This window comes from Furipterus horrens, unplaced genomic scaffold (genome assembly GCF_987537825.1).
Source record: "Furipterus horrens unplaced genomic scaffold, mFurHor1.1.pri manual_scaffold_1, whole genome shotgun sequence".
Taxonomy (NCBI): domain Eukaryota; kingdom Metazoa; phylum Chordata; class Mammalia; order Chiroptera; family Furipteridae; genus Furipterus; species Furipterus horrens.
This window is the reverse complement of record NW_028327171.1, coordinates 149,471,585-149,488,701: the sequence shown is the minus strand read 5'-3', so window position 1 is coordinate 149,488,701 and position 17,117 is coordinate 149,471,585. Positions and strand designations below refer to the sequence as shown.

Sequence of the window (17,117 nt, the reverse complement as noted above, 5' to 3'; positions counted from 1 at the left end):
GCTTAGTTGGATTTTGTTTTTATTTTTTAGATTCAGTTGTTCATAGCTGTGTGTTTGTTGTCATTTTAGTGTTCATAGTTTTGACCTTCCTTTTCTTAAGTAAGTCCCTTTGACATTTCATATAATAATGGCTTGGCGATGATGAACTCTTTTAGCTTTACTTTGTCTGGGAAGCACTTCACCTGCCCTTCTGTTCTAAATGATAGCTTTGCTGGATAGAGTAATCTTGGTCGGAGGTCCTTGCTTTTCATCACATTGAATACTGCTTGCCAGTCCCTTCTTGTCTGTAAAGTGTCTTTTGAGAAATCAACTGATAGTCTTATGAGCACCCCTTTATAGGCAAGTCTCTGCTTCTCTCTTGCTGCTTTTAAGATTCTCTCTTTATCTTTCACCTTTGGCATTTTAATCATGATGTGTCTTGGCGTCATCATCCCCTCTGGGTCCAGCTTGCCTGGGACTCTCCATGCTTCCTGGACTCATATGTCTATTTCCTTCACAAAATTTGGGAAGTTTTCCTCCATTATTTTTTTACATAAGTTTTCAATTTCTTTTTCTTCCTCTTCTCCTTCTGGCACCCCCATGATTCAGATGTTGGCACCTTTAAAGTAGTCCCAGAGGGTCCTAAGCCTCTCCTTATTTTTTTCAATTCCTGTTTCCTCATTCTGTACTAGTTGACTGTTTTTTTCTTCCTTATGTTTCAATTCATTGATTTGAACCCCCGTTTTCTTCCCTTCACCATTGGTTTTGTGTGGATTTTCCTTCACTTCACTTAGCATAGCCTTTACTTTCTTCTCTTATGCATTTTCTGTACTCAAGCCTATCTGTCTAGCCTGTGAGCATCTTTATCACCAGTGTTTGGAATCCTGCATCTGTTAGGTTGGCTATCTCCTCATCACTTAGCTCTCCCACTGGAACCTTGATCCATTCCCTCTTTTCCTCTTTTGGGCCATACTTCTCTGTCTCCTCATCTTGACAGTTTGTTTGCCTCTGTGTCTTAGGCAGAGCTGTCATTCCTGTTACATTGTAAGGGGCAGAGCCTTAGGGATTCCTCAGTACAGGGCGAACTGTTTCACCATGTTGTGGCGCTGTAAGTGGGGAAGGGGTCTGAGAGGGAACAATGCTGCTTGCCCAGCACTCACCCCTTTTCCAGGCACTTCTCCCACGTCCATATAGCACTGGTGCCTCTCCAACTGTTGCCCTGGCTCTTGTTCCCAAAGTGGATGGGTCTGTGGATGTTCTAGGACTGTGGGGGCCCTTTAGACAAGCAGACTCTGTTGAGAGATCGGCAGCTTCTGCCTCCACCCCAACCCTCACTGGTGTGCACAGTCAGAAGCAATGAAGCTTGATTTTCCCCAGTGCTGGGACTGTGGGCTGCGCAGTCTGGTAAGGACCTGGGAACGCTCCCCAGGTGTCTCTCCTGACTTTTTAAAACATGTAACTGTGCTTTTCGCTGACCTGCTGCTGCCACCGCCACCACACCATGTCCTTTCCAACCTGGCTCTGCCGTTCCTACCTGTCTGGATGAGTATATTTCTTCTTTATATCTTTGTTTATTGGACTTTCATGAAGTTTGATTTTCTGGAACTTCTGGTTGTTTATAGTTTTGAGGTAGTTGCATTCCTTCTTAGTTGTGGAGGGAGACGCAGCATGTCTGTTTAATCCTCTATATTGGCCATTCAGGAGTTAATATCTTAAAGGAAATGTGAATCTTGGTCTCCTCACCACAGTGGGAAAGGTCAGTCAGGTGACCTGCAAGGTATTTCCAGCTTTGTAAGTCTATGACCCAACCTTTCCACTGCCCTCACTAAGCCTTTGTTCCACAAAGGACAGGTTCTTCCCTTTTTCCCAAACATGCCTGATCTTTGATGTAAGGTTTTGGTCATCTCGTCCTCTTTCACTTTATGTCCACCTGAAACAGCCTTTCCTAACCCTGAGAATCAACTCTAGCCATCACCCAAAGTCCCAGTTTAAATATGATGCCTTTCCTCCAGGCTCTTAGTGTTCCAATCTCTTTCTTTAAAAACTCAGAACATTTATTTACTGTCTATGTCACTGCTTAAGTCTAATAGCATTAACCACAGCATTCTTAAAAGTTAGAAGTTACTTTCTCTTGCATCTGAAGTAATGCAATCTTTGTCTTCAAATATCTAGCGTGCACCTATGTGCAATACAGCATCATTTAATTTAGCTAGACCTGTAGTCACATTAATAGAAAGCTATACTTACTGAAGGTACACCAGTCTCCAAGTTTATGAAATAAACAATCCATGTTACTATTGCATCAATATCAACATTTTTACCACTGGCCAACCTGACAAATTTATGATAATATAGACTTTAACAGTTGATATAACGCAGGTGAATGTCATGTCATAAAATACTTAATAATCTGTTTTAAATAATCAAGAAATAAAGCCTGAATACAAAGAGGAGAGTGTGCATCAACATTAGAATTTTGTTTAAAAACAATATTTTTCCTGTAATCAAGCCCCATTTATAGTGTTTTAAATTTCTTAAAATCTTATTTCTTCTTCCAAGTTTAACTAACCCTTTTTACCAAGTGGTATCTAGGCTAAGATTACTGAATCTACATTATTATCTGGTTATTGGGATAAGGAAACTAAAATCTGCTTTGGATATAGAAGACATTAATAAAACAAAGCTACCAGAAAAAATCATCTCTACAGAATATAAATTAATATCCTCTTTTCCTTTAAAAAAACCTGCAACAGGGGAAAAACATATATATATATATATATATATATATATATATACACACACACACACACACACACATATATACATATATATATATATAGTATAAAGGTCTGAATTCTTAAAGTGAGAAATCATTATATGATAATGGAGTGTATCAAAGTTTAAAAGGCAGTGGGCACATCGAGTATGGAGTGAGGGCACCAAGCCCTGAGGTTATCATATTATAACATGGAGAGCAGCTGCAACACCCTGTCACCATGCACCACCAGCTCTCTTGGCTGTCATCTTCATCCATGACTTACGAGATTTTCCGGTTTGAAGCCTCATCATCAGTGTGTAAACTGAAGCTGCTCCAGAGGCAACAGGGAGAGAAGCAGCTCTGGTGGCATTTGAACTGAAGATACTCAGGCAGAGAAGCCAATCTGGTGGTGGTGTAAGAGATGAAAGGAACTGGAAGAAGAGGAGACAGCAGGAACAGAAAACACAAAGTAGGAGAGGAGAAGAAACTCAGAAATGAGATGGCAGAATGAAAAAGAAGTACAATAAAGGAAAGCCAAAAAGTGAAGGAAGTGTGTGGAGCACAAAAAAGAAAGGGGAGTAGGAAGAAGGAGGAAGAGAAAAAAAATGTAAACAATCTTTGGGTATAAGAAAAGCAACATGTACCACATGCCTGTACTTCTGAATGCTGTTTTTTTAAGTCAGAGATGATATCAAATGACCAAATGATTAGAATCCAGGCACAAATCCATGAGCCACAAGAGTTGGACTATTACTGATACACATTGTTCCAAACAGAAACCTAAGCTTTAAGTCAAAAAGTAGCATGCAAGTTACTCTTGCATTGATATTCTCTAGTGACTAGAACCTATGAAAGAAATTCCAATATTCTGTTCCTGATCTTGAAACTGGTCAAACACAAAACAGAAGAATGTGATATTGGTTTCTTAGTTGGTCATTTTCAAGGACACCTGCCAACTGGAAATGTCATATACTTCTTGAGTTTCTCAGAAAAGCATTTCTATAATGTGCATCTCTCTATACTTCAGGTCTATTTTTCCAGTTTAAAATGAATTCTAGCAGAATCTGGCTGGAGCTAACCATGAAGTAAGTCAGAAATAGATGTCTCTGAACCATGCCTTCCAGGGTCCAGGATTACAACCTTCCTTGGACCTGGAATGTTTCCCACATCTTCCTGACTCACCTACTCTACCAGAAACAATGTGCTCTCAATGAACAGTCTTAATAATTCAAAAGCCAGCATGATGAATTATTAATCAGAAAAATGAATTGCTTTTAAGGTGGTACTTTGTCAATAAGTAACACTTTCTAGGTAAGAAATTATGGAAAAGCAAATTAAAATCTACTTTGTCAATTAGGTCCCTTACTTATAACTATATCTACACTAATGGTAAGAATTTCCATTCAAGTACCAAGATAATTAGGGAATTCTTCAGGCACAAGCGGCCTTTTTTCTTCAACTTCCACATCACCCTACATATGTCCCTGTTCACATGTAAAGTTGATGCAGACCAGCAGGATATATAGCCCTTGGCCCATTGCAAATACCATAAGATGAATTAAAACACTGTTCTTCATTATTATAGAATCATTCTAAGCCCACTGATATTTTTTGGCATTTCCAAGCCAAAAAAAATTCTGAAGGGTTGACTGGAAGCATCATATTCAAACGTCAAATCCTCCAGCAGAAGTGAATTTCATTACAGAGACTTGAACTTTCCATGACCAAAACCCAAGTCAAAGGAACAAGAGGTAATTAAAAGGCTACCAAATACGAAAAGCCTGAAGGCCACATATTCACTGACTGCAACTGACACACAGATCCTACTACAATGCCTCAACACCCATGATGATCTTAAACACTGACAGAAACAAAATCCACTTGCCAGATCAAGCCCACGATAAGTGAGAAATTTTATTAAACTCTTGGGATACAGAAACCTTTATGAACTGACTCTAGATGACATCTCTAGCATGGCAAGTAGTTTTGATTTACACACCCATGTACAGTGCCTGGCAAATTATAGAAGCTCAAAATATTTTTCAGTGAATGAACGATTGTAGGTATGAGTGAATACACAGTTCAGTGGTACTACGCCCATTAGTGGTACAGGTGGTCAGCGCGCACCCTCCCTTAACATGGTGGTATTTCCGCCAGGAGAGACTAGAGAAGGAATCCTTAGAAGGAAATAGAAGGTTGACAATTGAGCACACCTAACCAAAGAAACATGCTTAAAGGCATCTCACTAACAAAAATTAATAAAGATCACTATAGCATTCCACACCTATGACTAAGAACACATCCCACAGAATACACGCCTGCGCATCCACTGGAGGAAAGGAGGGAAGGAGCAGAGTACAAGCAGCAACAAGGTGTTCTTGAGATTCTCAGATCTCGATGTGCTGCCTCTACCCAGAAAATAGCCTAAATCACTATGTCAGCATCTCCCTGGTTTCAGAAACAATTGCCCATGGAGACTACTCTGTTGTCCCATTTGGCAGCAGAATTTTCTCTTTGTGCTGAATGAAGGAATGGTGTTTCTTGGCTATTTAATGCTACAGAGTATGGCCCAAGTGATGATCCCATGAACTCCTGAAGAAACTTCCATTTACAATTAGTGGAACTGCAAGTGCTACGTGGCAAGATACAGCAATACACAGCCCAAGATCATCACAGAAGCGAGGGACCTTGGCGGTCCCCATGCATCCTACCAAATTTGTCTCGCTCCTGATTAAAGGAACTCACCGCAGTGCAGAATGCCTTCCTGAGCGGGACACACCGCTGCCCACGGGGGAGGGCAGGTTGCTCCCTCTGTGCAGGTCCTCGATGGACCTGCTCCAGGGCTTTGATTTGTCCACCGAGCTCTCCACAGTGCTTTCCATGCTTTCAAAGTCAAAACTAAAATAAAACAGAAATGCCACAGAAGACTTAAAGATCCATATTCACACAGACACGTGGATGTGCATACCTTGCTCCTTCCTTTTATACATCTGCACCTTAATTTGGGTAGTCTTTGCAAACAAAGTAAACTAAAAAGGAAAAAGAAAAGAATGTCTATGGATTCAGTGGTAACTTCCAAAATACAGAAAGACAAATACTGGGCCAGGCAAATAGTTAAACAACAGCAAAAATGAAATAGTGATGTATTATTCGTATTTTACTATAAAACTCACTAACTTGCCAATTGCCAACATTACCAAGATGGAAGGTGAAAGTTGGGAGGTAGAATCTTACAGATGTCTTCATTTTGCTTTAACAAGTCAATATGTTAGGCTTATACTAATTTATTCCTACCCATCAATTTTCACTGAACATTTTCTCCTAGTGTGTTGGCAAGTGTGCTTTTCCAACCATATGTGATACATTACTCTCAAACTTATGAATTTTCTTTGATTTTGGAATCTCTTCCCAATGTGGTGTTCTTTAAAGTAGGACTGTTGTTCCTCTGACATTTTTTGAGGTTATTACTCATGTTAACCATGTTAGAATAAATGGCAAGTTAAGTCACTCATTCTTGTATAATTTTAGGAACGGCATTTTTAAACAGACAGGCTTCATGTTCTATACATTTTCCCCTCCCAAAGTGAATAGCTATGCTTTCCCCAAAAAATATTTTATGAATTGCTTCTACCCATAATTCCACCAAGCAACACCTGATCAGACAGAGAATAAACAGAAAGCAGCTATAATTAATATCACATGTGGAAGATATTGGAAGCTATCACAGGAGAAGCAGCAATACTTTTATGAAAAAGCATGACTTTTGTAAGAAGTATGATTGCCAAAATAAAACATTTGATTAGAGCAATCATCTGTAAATTGGGTGATGCTCTCCATCTATTAAATACTAATCCAGATGTCACAGACTAGTGTACTGAAGTCATTGAACTGGTGTGACAATATTGTCATGCCTTAGGAGTCAGGAAACAGTGCTGAACAGAAAAGAGGCAGAACTGGGTAATCAAATAGATCCTATAATTGATATTGGAGCCGAGGAGACATCCCAAGATCACTCAGGTCTTCAACACTCTTGACAAGTCCCTCTGCAGCCTCCACGCCCTTCAGCTGTGTGGCACTGTCACATTCCTCTCAGCTAGTTGCCAGCTTTCACACAGCAGGGAAAGGAACACCTTAGTGAAAGCTTCTGCTTTAGGGATGGAGCATGAGCCTGTTGTTTCACATTACACAGGCTAGGAAACTGTCGCATGCCAAGGAATAATAAGAAATTTTTCAGCCTATTTGTTTCAAGAAAGAACATAAATTGTGTCTATATATAATTTTTCATCTGATGTATGGAAAATAGCTAACCAGGGATAAATGTAAAACTAATGTAAAAAAAGTAGAAGATTGGGAAGCAAAAGCTCTGAGTTCTGATGTTTTGCTGCGTTTGATCTTGCACCACAGATGAGAAGAGCGCACTCATGGTGGTAGTACCATTTCCCATTGGTTTCACATGATGTCAGGAAAGGGTTAATTACAGCAAACATTTAACACATAGATATTGTTCTTTTTGTTACTCCTGAAGTTTTTAGCCCTACCTTAATTCCATGAATATTTTCCATATTTTAAAATATGCAACAGGGTAATATTAAGAGTTTGTGGTATTATATAAAATGTAAAGGGAGATTAGCAGTTTCGCATAATGCAGAAAAAAAACAAGCTTTGAAAGAATATGCTATAAAAACTAGGATTATATTTCAGAGGACAATTTCTCAGGAAGATAAGAATTTGTCTTTTGGTCTTTCTTACTCTATTCCATATAATATACAAGAGTTATCAAAACTGAAACTCATCCAATCAAATTAAAAGCACAATATTATTTCTTCAATCTGTATGAGAGTATATCTGTAGACACAGAAATATTTTTTGATTAAAGGAGGAAATATGAAGAAGAGAATATTTCATTCAAATATGTATACACTTCTCACTTCTATTGTAAATCTTTCCAGAAGTAAAACAAATGGGAAAATTTTATGAATTAACAAAAACTAGGTTAAGTAAGTTAATATTTTTTCCTGCTCCACTCCAGTTTTTTTCCACCTTTATGACAGGCAAATCAAAACAATACAAATACATGTCAAGCAAAAGGAAAAAGCCTTTCATTTTACCCTTCCTCCAGTTTGGTATCTATTTCTGTGTTTCCTAGCACATACATATATACGTACTTTTTTAAAAAATAAAAAGGGAGTCACTTTTCTGTATCTCGCTTTATTCACTCAACAATGTATCATCTACCTCTTTCAATTAAGTTCTAGAGTATTCTTCCATATGGATATATGCAACTTGAGCACTAAAGAGAGTTCTTTTTAAAATAAGGACTCCTCTAAGGGTAATTTTTAGTCCACTGTTTTATTTCTGCCTTAAAAGCATTTCTAATAACAATTACGTGATTTGCTTTTAGTTATTTGAATAGAAACAAGCCTCCTAAAACCACATGACATCTGTTTCTGTTTTCTCCCTTCAGTGCAGTGCACAACCGTACCACTCAGTTGCATCTTCTGTGACCACATAAAATTCAAAAGAAACAAGCCAAGTCTTACTTACGTTACCGCATACTGTGCAAATGACAGATACTCCACTAGAACATCAAGGCCTTTGTTTTCTTCATTCAAAAACTCTCTGACCCATCTGTTTAAAAAAAAAAAAAAAAAAAAAAAAACCAACTATTGAAAACATTCATCACATGTTCAGTCATGAAAGGCTATAATGAAAACTTTTGTTTTTCCACCACAAAAATTCATTGCCTGAAAGAAAATACAGTGTAAGGAAGTCTCGACTCTATCACACGGGGTAAGAGCATTTTAGAAATGGCAACAAAGAAAACCACAACATTTCAAGGTACAAGAATAGGAGGCCAAAGGTATATGTGTGCTTTCTTTGCAATTTACTGCTTAAGAGGCTTAAGATAACCCATAAGAAACTTTCTAAAAAAAGGAACCTGCTTAATGTACTTTTTCCACCATAACTGATCCACAGCCTGCTGGCTAGGAGAGCCAAGTCTGCACGGGGAGTGAGGCGAGCTGGGGACATGACGACATGACCACTGAAATCTAGGCGCAAGTCCAAATCCACGTTCAGCTCTTTCTTGCCACACTGAGCTGCAGAAAACCCTGAATTGGCCAATGAGAGACTGGTGTTTATGGGCTGCTGGAAATTCAATAGGGATGATTTGCTTAATTTTTTCCATGAACGTTAAAGCCTTTATAGAAGTCGCAGACACTGCATACCAATGTCAGAGTTGAGACGTGACAAATACCATGTTTTTTAAAAATTAATTTAAAAATAGTACCACCTTGCATTTGAATGGTGGATTTGAATGTGAATGAAGTTCACTGTTTGTTACAATTTTTTATTCATTCCTCATAATAACTCCTGGAGATGAAGTAGATTGGTCAGACAGAATGCTCAGGCACTGAGGGTAAATAGCTGTTACCCCACCTTACAGACTTCCTCCAGGCGTCCATCCTCAAAGAACATGTGATACTCCCATTCAGCCTTCACTAGATTTGAAATGCCAACAAACAATAAGTAAAAAGGTCCGCTTCTATCAAAGAAATGGAACTTGAGGTACACCTGTCATGGACATTCCAAAACGGTTGCCTGCATCTATGCACACCAAGCCCACAAGCTCCGCCAGCTGGGGGAACACTAGCTACCATGGAAGCTGTTAGAACAATAGTTCCATCCCACCAAGTACCCTTAAGCATGAACAGCCTCTTGAGGTCTTTGTCTTAAAGGAAGTAAAAAATCTGGTGGACTCAGGATGCCTGTTTTTTATTTTTGTTTCTTGGAGGATGTTCTCTTTGTTTTTGTTTTATCCTCAAAGCTCATTCTTTCTTTTAGTTCTGTCATGTTCAGGATGTAAACGCACATCTGCAGCTGGTTCCAGGAGGAAGCAAGGTAGGAAAACAAGACAGCTTGCCTTCTGTTTCCCCCTAAGAGCCTCAGGCAAACTGTCACAAAATGTATGCATTTCACATAGCCACGTAAGCAGACATTTAATTTAAGAGAGACCTACCGTGGCAACACTGGCAAGGAAAAACACCACCCATTAGGCCTTCCAAAGTGACTTTGTTACAGGAGCTTACGAAAACTAACAGGGTTAGTTACGGTCAAGGCTGACACTTCATTTCAAAACCACAATATACACAATCTCATGGTATCTGCTTCTAGGTACTTATTTTCATTTGATTTATTTTAATTACTCTTGATACAGCTAGGTCTCAGGGGACAATGAACATTTTTAAGCACTGATAAATAGTAAAAGAATTTGTCTTTTCTTTTTATAATTGGTAGGAGACTAGAGAGAGGCTGAAACTCACTATGAAAATCAGATGGCCAGCTGCTCCTGAAATTCAAGCCCCTCAGCTTCTCTTCCAGGCCCCTCCACTGTCCTGGCCTATGGGCTCTGGCTGCACCATTTGAACTAGACCTCAGTGGTGGGTGCGCAGCAGGAACCCCCAGAGCTGAACATAGGGGGTCATCTTTTAATAGAAGAAGTCACCACAGGGTCTAGATTTTTCAAGGCAGTCTCAGCTCTACATATTCTCAATGGTGAGGAGAATGCTCTCATTTAGGAGTTGAGAAGTATGCCATGTAATTCCTTCTGGTGGATTTTGCAGACACTGCCTCTAAAAGTAGAGATGGTCCAGGACACTCTGTAGATCTGTCATTGTCTCAACCACTGTCATCTCCCCATCGCTTAGAAAGTTCAGCCACACAGACAGTCATAAGCAGAGGGAAGATGATGGGCCAGGTACAGAAGGTCACCAGGGCAGAAAGCCCCAGGTGCCTAGCAACGGGGAAAACAAGAACCTCATCCCCAGGGTGACCTTTCCTGGTCATGAAGGTCAGACCCCCTTAGAGGAAGAGCAAACAAGGGGGCAAGAGAACAGCCCTTAAGCACTGAGCCCCCAGGACGATGAGGTTCTGGCCCACATCAAATACATCTAGGCTCGGAGTGTTTTTGTTCCAGGCCCAGGAAAGCAGCAAAACTGGACAAGTAAGGCCAGTGCTGACATCAGGACCAGATTCGGTGACTAATGACCCTGCCCTGGGGCCAACCAATCAGTAGAGACCAAGACCCTAAAAGAACATACCTGGAAAGCTGATGAATATTTTATTGGGATCCTCCCCTGCGTCCTCCAGATAAATACCCTCAAGACAGAGGACCAATGAGACCCTCTCTATAAATCATATCCCCGCCCCTACTTCTCCCACCTCCTCCCTTTCTCCTAAGCAACATGGGCTGGGCTCTTCTTTTGCCTCTGTAGTTTGTCGCCTGAGCCCATTTCGACTCGGGCTCACTTCTTCTACCTCTGTGACCTTCAAAATAAACTTTACCTTATAGTTTGAAGGAAAGAAATAAAGTTCATCCACAAACTGGATAGGAGGCAAATAACTCAGAGATAATAAGATTGTTTTTTTTTTAAAGGGGAGGAAAAGTAAGTAGAGAGGAAGAAAAAAAGGCAGGAAATAGCCAAGTACAACCAGAGCTACAATTCTCTTGACTCAAAATGCTAACATGCATATATTTTGATGCAGAAATAGACTATTAATTAGCTTCTCTGACTTCAATCCAATGTCCTTATCAATACCCCCACTCCCATTGGATGACTTTGAGCAAAAGTGCCTTAAGAACAATTTTCAAAGTGAAAGGTAGTAGCCAGCTGCTCAGTTCCTAAAAAGCTAGCTAGAGGTGTCCTGCCCAGAGAGGTTCAATTTCATGCAGTTAACCTCTTTTCTAAGCTACAAGATCTTCCAGGAGTCTTTGATCTGGCCCAGGCACCCCTAGGTGATTTAAATAATAATAGCATAAAAACCCATCATGCTTGAGTACCTTATCCACTTTGTCAAATGATAACAGGTCAGTAATCTCATTTCAGAAAAAAGCTATGAATTGTTGGAACAAACAAACAAACAAACAAACAAACGAAGAACCCAGCCTTCACTTTTTCCCAGTCCTCTTAATCCATGCCCCTTCCACACTTGGCGTATTCTGTATAGGGAGAGAAAGGATAACTAAGAGTGGACACTGTGGAAATGAAAGAAGATGGAAAGAAAATAGGTAAAGATGGAAAAAAGGACTACTTTCAAAGTAGTATCTTGAATCTAAAGACATAAAAAATGGATACCCCATTCTGCAGATTTATGTATATAATCATGCAATGAAATAGCATAAATTGAGGGTTCCTGTAGTCACTTTCTGTCTCACCTCTGTGCATGCTATACACATGTTTTTATATATTACCAATACTCAGTTTTGAATTGGGTAATTATAGGTTTTGGAAAGTGGAATTATTTCTGACTCTGACAGCATGCATCACTTACTAAGTACCTCACAAATTCCCTCTAATTACTATATGCTGTCAAGGTGAATTAGGCAAATTCCCAATCAGCTGCTCAGGACCCAGAAGATATGTGGTCATGAAAATTAGCTCTGGAAGAAACCTTCTTCAAGGAAGGGATCTAAGTGCAGATGCCAGTAGTTACTGTTTTGTTATAGATGGGTCAAAGCTTCATTTCTGAGTTGCTGTTTTCTCTCTGCCTCCCAAATTATAGAACTGCAGTGTTCTCATCTAGACACACACAATAAAGGGACAAAGAGTGAATTCCCTTTGCCAGTCTCCTATAGAGCGCTACTATATACATGGTGGGAACTAGTGACTGAAAAATCATAAGGGAAGAAAAAGCATGAGAAGCAAGAGAGAAAAGAGAAGTGTTACCCAGATTCATCATTAGCTACCAAATCTAGGAAAAAGTGTCACAACTTGGTTCTCAAAGTATAGCCCACACACCACTAGGGGTCCCTGAGAACCTCCTAGAGGTTTGTGGAGTTTTAATTACTTTCATAGAAATATTAAGAAAATAGCTGTTTTTTCACTGTGCTAACACTTGTCATGATGTTGCAAAAGAAATGTGGATAAAACTGCTGCCACCAAAGAATACACCTATTTATTGTCTTTTTCACTTAAAACTATCCTTAGTGAAGCAATAACAACATTGATTTTATTAAAGCTTCCTCCTTGAATATACATCTGTAATTTTCTGTGTAATAAAATGGAAAGCCCACACAAAGCACTTCTGCTGTCTACCCAGGTGCCACTGTTGTCTTGAGGAAAAGCACTCCTCCGATTGTTTGAGTTGCAAACTGAACTACCATTTCTTTACGTAGAATGTAAAATGGCTGACAAGGTATGGTTTTTCTGCCTTGGGTACTTGACAGATATGTTCTCCAAAGGGAATGAAGTGAGCTGGTCATTTTGAGGAAAGCAACCAACAGTATGTGCTGCTGATGATAAAATTTGACCTTTTGAGCAACAATAACAAAAAGTTAGATTTTTGGACCACTTGTATTCATCACCATGAGCTTGACAGCTTCCCAACACTTAAAGGACACTCTGATGAGACTGGTGATTACTAACAAATGTAGATTGCTTTTATAGTGTAGAATAAAATGTGTCAATGTTTGGGAGATCAGATTAACTCAGTGAAACAATATTTTCTAAATAACCAAGTCATGATGGTAGAAAAGCACTAATGGGTAAAAAGACTCATTCAAGTGCAATATAGTAAAATGGATTTTAGTATAACAGAAAACAAAAATTCATTGTTAGTTTCAGATTTCACATTGTAGCTAACTTTAAGAAATTTCCACTTCTTGAATTTTGTTGTAATATCAAAGAATATCCACAATTATCAGAAAAAGTTATTTAAAGACTCCCCCGAAAAGAAAACACTTCTGCACTGTTGATGGGAATGCAGATTGGTGAACCACTATGGAAAGCAATATGGAGGTTCCTCAAAAAAATTAAGAAATGTAACTGCTGATGTTTTCTTTAGGTGTGCAGAAGCTTTTTAATTTGATGTAGTCCCATCTGTTCATTCTTTCCTTTATATCCCTTGCCCTAGGAGATATATTAGTGAAAATACTGTTGCATGGGATATCTGAAATTTTACTGCCTGTGTTTGCCTCTGGGAGTTTTATGGTGTTAGGATTTATATTTAACTTTTATCCATCTTGAGTTTATTTTGGTGAAAGGACTCAGAAGAACCTATGCACCCCAATGTTCATAGCAGCTTTTCTACAATAGCCAAATGCTGGAAACAGCCTAAGTGCCCATCAGTAAATGAGTGGATCAAAAAACTGTGGTACATTTTGTGGTACACAATGGAATACTACGCAGCAGAAGGAAAGAAGGAACTCCTACCCTTTGTGACAGCGTGGGTGGAACTGGAGAGTATTATGCTAAGTGAAATAAGTCAGGAAGTGAAAGACAAATACTCTGTGATCCCACCTATAAGAGGAACCTAATAGACAAAACAAACAAGCAAAATAGAACCAGTGACATGGAAATAAGGAACAAACTGGCAGCAACCAATTTGAACCTACAGGGTATTATGTGAGGTGAAATAATTCAGTTGAAGAAAAATTCTACTTCTATGTAGAATCCAAGGACAATATAAATGAACAAACGTAACAGAAACAGACTCAGAGAGCAGACTGATGGTTGCCTGAGGGGAGGGGTGTTGGGGGACTGGGTGAAAAAGATGAAGGAAGTAAGGATAGGTAATTACAAAATAGTCATGGGAATGTAAAGTACAGCATAGAAAATATAGTCAATAATATTTTAATAACTATATATATGTGTGGTGCCAGATGGGTACTGGAAATATCAGGGGGAACACTCTGTCAAGTATATGATGATCTAATTATTATGCCATACGCTTGGAACTAATACAAAATAATATAAAATGTAAATGATAATTGAAAGAAAGTTTTTAATAAAATTACATGTAAAAAAATAACTACTTTTTCTAGCTATCTGTGGAAGGGCAGGTTTTCTTCATATATATCAAACAAAACAACATAGCACAACAAATTGAATGCAAAAATATGAAAATCCAGCTGTCTTCCATTAACAAGACATCAAAGAGATTTGTAAACATGTAAATTAATGCCACTACTGTCATTAATATTTTTTTGCTTTGGAAAATGGTTATTTTATGTAATAGGTTATTTGTGCTATATTGTTTATTATTTTGCATTTATATATTTATAATTATTAAATATTTAATAACTAGTAAATTTTATTACAGAAGGATACTTTAAATGTATCCATTTAAAATTTCAATATGGTAAACATTAATAGATAAAACCCACAAAAATAAAAGTTTATTGGAGTTCAAAATAATTGAAGAGAGTAAAGGAGTTCTAAAATTAGAAAATGTGAGGGCTGCTGGTTTTATAACAGGATTTGGACACATTTAGGTTCAAATCTCAGTGCTTCCAAGTTGCTAGATACTGTACTAAGTAGTAAAATACTGACTCAGCTTTCTCATCTGTAAAACGGAGATTCAGAGGTAAAAACAATAAAAAGATTTTGTAAGAAGTAAATAATACAGTTAACATCCCTAATACAATGCTTAATACATGACAAAATGACTATGATCTTGAGAATTTCCAAAAAGCACCATCTAAGAATGAATTCATCATAGGCTAGCTTGATGCACACACACCCCATACATGTTTTATACCTGTTAAAACCAGCCTTAGTTATTCTGCGCTCTTCCTCACTGTTTCACAAACAAGCTGGAGGCCCAGGAGGGAAGACATCCCTGAGCAGTTCCTTGGCACCTCCCCATCTCCACAAACCTGCCAACTCGCACACCCCTCCTACAGCCCCGTTCTCTCAGCCCTCCCAAAGAGATAAAGCAAAACGAGCATCTTTCAGAATTTCTATGACTTTCTACTCAGGATGAAAATGAATTTTCTATCATAATGGGGAGTTTTACGGAAATAAATTACCTGCAAGGAGAGATTGCCTACACGTCAATTCCATGGAATAAAGCCCATAAATCTGTCCAGCTTACCACCATCGCTGCCACTTGAATCTTATCACCATTGACATACAAAACATCGTGACACTGCCTACTCACATTGCCTGGTCAAACATCCAAACATTACTTGGCTCCTTTCAGGGGTATTTCAAGTCATTTCAAGAGCTTGGATAAATCATAATCCAATTCTTCTGTATTATTATAATTCTTGAAAGTAAGTGAATGAGATTATTTCTAGTCCAATTATTATTTCAGTTTGGCTCAAAGAGAATTAATTTTCTTTCTCAGAAGACTGCTCCATTTACAGAGTTTTAGGTTAATATCAAAACTCAGGACAAGCCCTTTGCTTGACAAAGCTATAGCTTGGAATGTTATCTCAGCAAAGTCCTAAACTTTAACCTAGAAATGCAAGTATGTGCCAAGAATAATTTTTTTTTTTAGGACAAATAGATTTTAAACATCATTCTTCCTTTTAATTTCTGGTAAACAACAATCTCCCAGGGGTCAGGGTCATTTTAGACAGAGAAGGCAACACTGTCTATATGAGATTCCTCAGAAATATGTTACATAATATTGTTGAATTATTATTAGATATAATATTATTTTCAATAAGCATAACAACAAGCAAAAGCTATCATATGGTGAGTAATTACTATGTTTAAACACTGTATTAAATTTTTATAAGTTATTTCACTTAATTCTTACAACATTGCTATGAACTATTATTATCCTCATTTTATGGATAAGAAGTTAACTTAGATCCTATGGTGAGTACAGAGAGTTTATGTAACTTATCTAAGGTCAAATAACAAATAAGGGGCATAGCAAAAATCTGAACCAAGATCTCATTTTCCATAAAGCAAATGGCACCCAGTTACCTTTCTAATATGGTGCCTTAAAGAGTGCAATAAAACCTATGGACCCCTTATTTAGCACCTTGCATTCCACGAATTCCTCATTGTATTAATTGATTATATTCACATTATTGAGTAACCTTTCAGAAAATTTCCCAGCCAAATGAGTTCAAGCCAGTTAGTTTCCATAATGAAGAGTCCAGTTCAGGTTTAGGTTTTCAGGACAGGTAAGACAGGTCAAAATCCTGGTGTGTGGTTTCAATCCGTATAAGGTTATGCCAGTAATTGGTTGCAAAAAATAGAAAATGCACCTCCCTGTGTTTTTCTGCTGCTAAAGCCAAAATTTTCAGAGTGCCCCACATAGGTGGTAAACAGAAAGCTTCAGCTGGAGAAGATGAAAGAAATGTAAGAATCTTTCAACATGCCTATAGTATCCTAAACAACAAACCACTGCAATTGCTTGCAGATTTGCATTGGCTTCAACCCAACCAGCGCTCTACTATTCAGCCAACTTAGTGTTGGAAATGATCATCTTGCTTTGGTATTTGATGGTCAATTTCACATTATTCCAGCAATGCTTGAAGAAATGGTTTTTGACAATTTGTAGAAATCCTGGCTGCAGCTCATTCCAACTCTTTCAGTCAAGAGGTCGTGCCAACAGTATAGAGTTGGACCTTACCAAATGG

General features: G+C 38.4%; 1 protein-coding gene across 5 annotated transcripts in view; it reads right to left on the bottom strand.

Annotated features, from left to right (window-relative positions):
• Window positions 1-17,117, bottom strand: part of FMNL2 (formin like 2) — a 297,033-nt gene that overhangs the window by 79,766 nt on the left and 200,150 nt on the right. For 4 of the 5 annotated variants that reach the window (XM_090279811.1, XM_090279837.1, XM_090279828.1 and 1 more), the window contains exons 5-6: window positions 8,282-8,365; window positions 5,483-5,635 (exon numbers count right to left, since the gene is read on the bottom strand). In XM_090279811.1, coding sequence (XP_090135937.1) covers window positions 5,483-5,635; window positions 8,282-8,365 — 237 coding nt within the window. Of the gene's footprint in view, window positions 1-3,020; window positions 3,141-5,482; window positions 5,636-8,281; window positions 8,366-17,117 lie in introns of all 5 variants that reach the window. The other variant, XM_090279847.1, reaches the window with a different exon arrangement.